Source organism: Balaenoptera physalus (assembly GCF_965194825.1).
Source record: "Balaenoptera physalus genome assembly, chromosome: 13".
In the NCBI taxonomy this organism is placed as follows: Eukaryota; Metazoa; Chordata; class Mammalia; order Artiodactyla; family Balaenopteridae; genus Balaenoptera; species Balaenoptera physalus.
The window spans coordinates 15,038,698-15,046,875 of record NC_138892.1 but is presented as its reverse complement, the minus strand read 5'-3'; the positions used below and the strand labels follow the sequence as shown (position 1 = coordinate 15,046,875).

At 45.7% G+C, this 8,178-nt stretch overlaps 1 protein-coding gene across 3 annotated transcripts in view; it reads right to left on the bottom strand.

The window, feature by feature from the left end:
- Positions 1-22: 22 nt before the first annotated feature.
- Positions 23-8,178, bottom strand: part of SYN3 (synapsin III) — a 456,423-nt gene continuing 448,267 nt past the window's right edge. For 2 of the 3 annotated variants that reach the window (XM_082421000.1, XM_082421001.1), the window contains exon 14: positions 23-7,107. In XM_082421000.1, coding sequence (XP_082277126.1) covers positions 6,975-7,107 — 133 coding nt within the window. In that variant the 3' untranslated portion in view covers positions 23-6,974. The remainder of the gene's footprint in view (positions 7,108-8,178) is intronic. The other variant, XR_014252562.1, reaches the window with a different exon arrangement.

Below are 8,178 nucleotides of genomic sequence, written 5' to 3'. Positions count from 1 at the left end.
CTTGGACATTTCAGAATGATCAGAGAACTTATTCAGTGTCATCAGATTGTTGCAGGAGATTATTATTATTTTTTTTGCAGTGGCACTCTTTCTTCACCTGAAATCGTTCACAGAAGCCTGATTTGTGGAATGAATACAAGCAGAGCTGGTTTGGTTGAACTGGACATGGAGTGAGTGCTTTGGACACCTAGCTCAGCCCACCTCCTCCCGCTCTCTGCAGTTGTTCCTCAGGCTCTGTGCTGAAACATCTGGGCTCTGAAGCAGCACTGTTTGGCCACCATTGGGTTGTTAGGAACTCTTGTTTCTGGCTGCTTCTGGAGTGGAGTTATAGTTTCTTTTCCCTTGTGTTTTGAGTACTTGGAGCCTAATTTGTAATCTAAGTAGATGACATTTTAACAACAAAGTTACACTGCTTTGAGTGCTGCTCAGGTACTTGTTCTGCAAAGAAATCCTCTTATTATTTGAAGAACATTTTGCTTTTAAGACTTAAAATACACAGAATTTAAGTTTTATTTTTCCTACAACAAGAAAAAGGCCAAACACAAATGTCTTAGCACATAAACAACTATTGAAACATGCTATAGTGACAGATTAAAATCTGAATCACAACACAGGAATAAAACACTGTTAGTATCTGCAGAAAATAGCAATATTGCCAATGTCTTCCTGCTTTTTAAAAAATCTGTTTTGCATATAAGGAAAGGGCTTGGAATGCCATGTGCTGCAAGAATGTTGAGAGTCCTACACATGAATTCGTACACATGAATTCTTTTTCTTTGCTATACATATATGTATTGTCTTTTTTTTCCATCACAGTGAAGAAAATTCAGTCAATACGATTTTCCAGAGGCCATGTCACCTTTAGTAGCTTAATGTATAGGTAAAGGATTAGGGCTGTTGACATTTTTTTTTTCCTGTGGTATTTTGTAATATCTGAGCTATAGGACAGCTTTTAAAAAAGTGTCCACCAGAGGCCATATGGCTTTAATTGGGTCTGGGTTGAAAGAGTCACCCTGAAACTTCGATGGGTAAAAACATCCTGGTTCTCTAGTACACCTTTCTGTGGCCTTATAATGTTAGGTTGCGCTGTACGTGGGGTGTGTGTGTGTAGTGGGGATGGAAGGACATAGTGATGACCAGAAGCACCATATACTATAAAACAAACAGTAGTTTTCAAAATGCATTCATTTTCGAGTGGTCCTTGAGAGTTTTGTGAATGGTGTTGGTGTCCTGCACGTACAGGTGCTACTTTCCGACCTCACCTCGGACTTACTATCCTACATGACAAATCTCTCTTAGTTTAGGATACCAGTGGTGTGTCACACACCTAAATTTGTGGTCCTCTCAATAGTTTATTCTGAATTCTTTAAACCACCATTGAAGCTTTTCTTCTTGACTAGCTTTATAGTCAGAAGCTTGTAAAATCTACATTCTTTTCATTAGACTGAGACTGTTGAGCTTTATGTGTTGCTGGTGTATGATGAGAATGAAGTCATGGTTTGGTCATAGCCTGTTCACTGACACCACTTTGATGTACTGTGATTGATAGAAGATAGTGTAGAGCAGGAGTCCCCAACCCCTGGGCCATAGACCGGTACCAGTCCGTGGCCTGTTAGGAACCAGGCTGCACAGCAGGAGGTGAGCGGCGGGCGAGCAAGCGAAGCTTCACCTGTATTTACAGCTGCTCCCCGTCGCTCGCATTACCACCTGAGCTCCACCTTGTCAGACCAGCGGTGGCATTAGATTCTCATAGGAGCACAAACCCTCACAGCGTGAACTGCGCATGCGAGGGATCTAGGTTGTGTGCTCCTTATGAGAATCTAATGCCTGATGATCTGAGGTGGAGCTGAGGCAGTGATGCTAGTGCTGGGGAGCGGCTGCACATACAGATTATCATTAGCAGAGAGGTTCGACTGCACAGAGACCATAATAAATCAGTTGCTTGCAGACTCAGATCAAAACCCTATCAGTGAGTGGCAAGTGAAAACAAGCTCAGGGCTCCCACTGAGTCTGCATTATGGTGAGTTGTATAATTATTTCATTATACATTACAATGTAATAATAATAAAGTGCACAATAAATGTAATGGCTTGAATCATCCTGAAACCATCCCCCCTCTCCCCTGGTCTGTGGAAAAATTGTCTTCCATGAAACCGGTCCCTGGCGCTAAAATGGTTGGGGACTGCTGGTGTAGAATGCTGTGTAAGATGCACTCCACATCACTGGCTTGTAGCCTTAGTGATTTTCTCCCCGCCACCCCCTCAATCCCGGCCATTTATAAATGAGAGCTCTGGTTTGGCATAGCTGGAAATCAAATCATGGGAGGTATCCTCTCTTAACAATGTAAGATTTTGTGATTCCCTATGTACAAACAGTTGAAGTCTGTCCTCTCTCACTCTTGCTTGCCTCTCTCCAATTCCTGAGATCACTGTTTAGCTTAGTATCTCTGTAATTCCTACACTCTCCCTCTGCTCCCTATACTTGGGGCCCTGAGCCAAGGCTTGTCTTTCTCCTACCCTGGGCAGTAGCTGCCAAATTACAGAGCCTCAGGGAGGAGCCAGGCAGGTCCCACTTCTCCACTGTGCTGTGAGTGTGGTTAATACTCCTTTGGATAGCCTCCAGTTGACTGTAGAAGATGTGGAGAAGATCAGACACGGGAAGTACTAGTTAGGTCATGTGACATAAGGTTTCCTCTTAACCAACTTAATGGCTCTCTTGGGATTCCCCAATAGGTTATAGCACTTAAGTTTCTGCTATCCCATAGCAAAACAGGTAAAATGTTAATTGAGAGGCAAGGAAATGTTAACTTGCTTCTGCTCTAAACTCAACAAAAGACCATAGAGCAGATACTTAAAATATGGAGAGTTTGGAAATTGGAATTAAAGCGGGAGGACCAAGCAGAATAGAGATAATGAAACGTATTTAGGATTTTAAAGAATTCTCTCTCTCTCATACACACACACACACACACACACACACACACACAATTGTAAGAGGAATGTTTAGTTTTACATTGGTTTTATCTTAAAGAAATAATACACTAAAATTTCAAAAAATTTTCCATCTTTTCCTCTTGGCCTCCCAGTTGAGAGGGTTATAAACACAATCTAAAAGTCTCATCTCTTGGGGCTGCATATTTTGTCTGTGGAAACACAAGGGAGCCTCTGTGCCCTTTATGCATTGTGTTTGGTTAATGGACTGGTTTGACTTGTTTGTCACCCAACCTTGCAATTTGTCTCCAACCAAACCAAAAGTGCCACCTTCTATTAGAGTCTAAATATTAGACTGAAATGGAATTTAATCCATGACTGCTCTGGAATCAAGGACAGCTTTTGACACTTAGGGGGGAGAGTAAGCAACCAGCCTGCTTGTTCTCTTGGGTAAAGAAAACCATGCGATGCATGTGCAAGTGCTCTTAGGCTCTGAGCTATTCCTCCAGCATAATTAAGTTACTGCTTGTATCTGCGAGGCTGACTTAACTCGCTTACACTGGGACTCTAACTTGCATCCTTTCACAGATTCTAAACACATAAAACCAAATGAGCCACCAACTTGTTCTATGAAGTTGAATGAGGCACTGGGAGGGGCAGGGTTCTGAAAGAACACTGTGTGCCTGCAGGATGGCTCGAGCTGGGCTCTGCTGTGGTCCGCTGTGTGGTGTGTCGTCTGGATGGGACCCCTGGGTCTTTGCTGGACAAGCTTTCGTATTGTCCTGGTCTGCTCGCTGCACCTCCTGACTGATGCTGACAATGGCACCTGGTCCCTTCAGCGCCCAGCCTCGGTGGCCCTGCAGTCAACTCACCTGTGTGGGCCACGCTCACCACGGGCGAGGTCTCAGCCCTCTGCTCTGCTTGCTCCCGTAGGTTAAAAAACGGCCACAGATTCTCTTCAGCTTCTTATTAATCTCTCTGTCGGTTTGATTCTCTTCCTGGGCAAGTGACTTCCTTACATTGATAATCTTAGAAAAACAGCCTTTTTCTTCTCTCTTAACAACGTTTTGTTTACATTTTGTTAATTTCATAGTTTTCTAGGAGGGCCAACCTAACACACATCCTGCACACCATCTGTGTGCCGAACAAGGCGTGCGCTGTGCTGTGCCCACGTAGCTCGTTCACGAGATGCCGGCACCAGCTTGCTTTCCCCTCGAGCTCCTTCCACTGCAAATTCAGATGAGAACTTCCAGAAGGTAGTTGAAGTTCAGGCTCATGGGATTTGCTGCTGTATTTGTTACCATGGGAATGAAGGCCTATAACCCCTGAAATTCTGGAATGGTAGAACTGCCCCATCAGCAGGGACTGAACGAGGGGGCAGTGTGCTAATGATGAAGAGGACACAGAGGATTAATGCAAGAGAAAGGATACGTAGATTCCAGTATCCCTCGAAAGCTGATCTGACAATTAGATGACAGTACCCTTTTATCATGCTGTTAGGAGGAAGATCTGGAAGAAGATATTTTCTCCGGCTGGTGGAGGTGTCCACTGAGGCTGCACTTGAAATTCTCTATTCATTGTGCTACATGTCAGCACAAACCACATGGATCTTTGTCATGTTTCAGCCTCACCAAGTCAGCTTGGAGGGAAAACGCTAGTCTTTCTTTGGACCAAGGTTGTGAAACAAAGCAAAAAATAACAAACACAACCTTTCAGACTCTCTACAGAGTGACTCCCCTCCCCCTTTCATTTTGTTTTCTCCCATTAAAAAATATCACAATTATTAAAGGTTAAATGTTTGGAGGGAATATGTACTAGCCTATGTGAGAAAACAGTCCATTTTGGGGATCAACGGTCTCCAAAGGACCATTCTTGGTCTCTATACTCATACACAGACTGATGGGAAAATTTATTTCAATGTGTTGGTTATAAACTTGTCTCATGTCAGGGAATCTTCTGTGCATGGCTATAAAAACAAGGATGCCTGGCCTGAGAAATGAGTTTGATATTCTACTGGAATATCTGGGAAATATGGTTTGAATGTTGGGATGTTTTTAGGGACAAGGGACAGAATATGGGAGAGTCGGAAAATTTAAGCCATGTAATCATTGTTTATGGAGCCACTAGTTTTGCTCACCAAAGGAGTGGGCCCTGGCTGTGATGCTTCCACACCAGTACTGTTTCTCACACAGCAGCTTTCCCACACAGCTCAGGGCAGGGCTGCTGGTCTAACTTCAATGTGCATTCAAAATACTTAGGGAGATTGACAAAGATACAGGTTCTGGGCCTTATGACCAGAAATTCTGAATCCTTTGGTCTGAAATGAAGCTAGCTATGCACATGGCCATGTCCCACGCTTTGAGAAACTTTGTCTAGCCTATCACCACTTTGTTGTGTATTTTGGGCTGTGTTTTATTACTAAGTGAGAATTGGGTGAGATAGGTTTGATTTCTTCTTCCAATCTTAATTTCCAGTGTAGAAGAGTGACGATTGCCTCACGTATTTCCTGTGTTCTCAATCTTCTAAAAAACTTGGCTTTGTGGTGTTACATCCTGCCCGACAGTTTTCTGCACTCTTTTATTCAGAATGCAGCTCCAGGCCAAGGACACTTTCATTTTTACCTCCCTCTCCCCCTTCCCTATGAACAGTGAGGGGAAGACGTGTCTCAAGTTGCAAAGTGGGCTGTAAGGGGATAGCATGGCTATGTTGGATTATCCTCGGCTCTTTGGAACCAGGAGGCTGGTCCGGCACCTACCATGTTTCTAGCACCAGGTGCTTGGAGATTTGGGACACCCCTGCACCCCATCTAATCATGAGAGGAGTCTGATGTAGGAGAAAGCATTGGGAAGGGAGTCAGGGTTACATTTTCCAGCTCTGCAGTTAACTTGTTTAGTCAAATAAGTGTGGGTTAAACAAAGTTAAAGCTAATTTCTTTACTGCAGGAATTCCAAGAGCCTTTGATATGTACTATCAATCTCAGAAAACAAACAAACAAAAAACAGTGTTTCCTAAACACGTTTGACCAGTGAACCCTTTTATAACTGAGTAACCTACCAGTGCCTTGCTGTACACTGTCTGCAAAACGCCGAGCTAGAAGTTACCATCATCGCACTTTCTGATCCTGTGTTATCCATCCGCTCGTTGTCTCTGGTTCCTTGTATATCCTTGAGGAGAAAACAACATTCCTGGTGGGAATTCAGAGACCAAATGGTGGTGTAACACAGAATGGGTGGAGAGGCCCTAACCTAACTCCTTCCTTGGGAAGTGGAGGGCATGTTCCCCCTCTGGGAACTAGTGATGATTCCTAAAAGAACCCGTGGTCTGCTCTTGGCTGTCCAATTTAGGATAGCACTCTGGGCGCGAGCGGCACTGTAAAGTCTCCCCTCTGTTTCTGTTGTGTTCTGAAAGGCCCCACATGTCACACAGGCTCTGAATTCTTTCCATGGTCCTCAAGATCCACTGGTGGCCGGTGTAATGGGGCCTTTGCCTGTCTGGTGTGCAGGGCCATCTCTTGAGCTTGGATGGGACTTGCAAGGGTAGGTGGTAGGTTCCCCTGGCTGTGCTTTTCTCCTTTTGTTTGCAAAACACTGTCAAAAGGTTATTGCCTCCTACATTGCTGAGGTCTGACTTCAGCGTCTGCATTTGATGGAGGTGGGGCAAGGCTCAGAGGGGGCCCTTCCCAAAGGCGAGCAAAACACTAACAAGAAATGTCAAAACTAGCCACACACAGACATCTCACTTGGTTATCTGAGGCAGGGAAGCAAGCATCTGGGTAGGAAGGTTGATGTGATACCTGTCTTTAAGGCCCGTTTTGAGGAACCTGGAGGCTCTCAAAGGCCCACCCCTCAGTCGGGCAATGCTGGAACATCATGGCAAAGGAAAGTGGGAACACATGTAGATACTCAGTTCCTGGATCAAAGGCATTTGGAAAGTATATTCTCAGGCCCTCCATTCTATTCCCGTCAGGAACCAAGGCTGAGATGGAGGATGGGGCAGGAGAGGGGGGGAGTGTAACGGGGCACCTCCCTCCCGGCCTGGACAGGGTTAGTCAGAGAACAGGCTGGCGAAAGACTTCCTCAGGTTGCGGATGGTCTCGGCCTTGGCCTCGTCTTCACTGGGGGTCCCACGCTGGGAGGCGTCAGACGTGCTGAGGCTGTTAGTCAGGGACTGGGATTTGCTGAAACAGAAAGGCAAGGGGGTTGGGGGCGACCAGGCTGGACTCCCCAGGGAGTGAGTCCTGGGGCTTGCCTGGAAGCCAGCTGGGTGAGCCCCATCACCACAAGGACAGTGAGACCAGAAGCAAGGCGTCCCCGCCCTTACACGACGCTGAGTACACCACACACGCAGTTAACCTGCAAGGTGGCTACTGGTATCCTTCTTTTTTAGGTACAGAAATTGGGGCTTGCAGCAAGTAACAGGGGAGCATCCAAGGCTCATACTCTTTTCAAAAAACCAGGCTGCTCAGACGGCAGGCGTGACTAGAGCGCAGCTTGACCGCTCTCCTGCCTCTGTGTACAAACCCACTTGGTAAACTGTAAAGGGCTGTATCAACGGGTTATGGTTGTTCCTCCTATACTTTCTAGTGCTAGTTTGGGAATCAGGAGGTCTGTATTCCAGACCCTCTCTGCCATTTGGCCCCTCCAGCTGTGGGCAAGTAACTCACTGCTCGGGACCTCCGTTCCCTCATCGGCGAAATGGCGGGTCGGTCTAGCCCACCCTCAGGTCTCTTCTAGCTCTGAGACTCCGGGCTTCAATTCCAACTCTTCTTGGAAGCCCTTATTGCCGATTCCAGCCCATTTTGGAATTCTCACGGTGCCTACTGTTTGAACAACAGTGTTTGACCCTGTGTGCCAGCCTAATGCTAGGTGACAGGTTGGAGAGATGAATGAGATTCAGGCCCTGCCCTCAAGGGGCTCACAGTCTAGTGGGGGTGAAAGACATAGGAAGAGATCCCCACTTGGTCTTGTCATCACATTAAACAAAATCTTCTTCAAAGCAGAGACTATCTTTTACCCCTTGCTTATTCCCCCCGGGGTGTTATCCAGGACTAAGTTCAGAGTAGGCATTTGATAAATACCTGCTGAGTTGAACTGAACCAAATAATACTTTAGAGCAACAACCCAGGAGATTTAAATGTTTTTAGCTAGATGACTATTGAGGTTAGTGTCCAAACCTGGCTTAAGTCCCAAAGCCCTCGTCTGTCCTGTGATTAGCTGGGCTGTATCTTTTCACATGTGAGAGGCTGTCA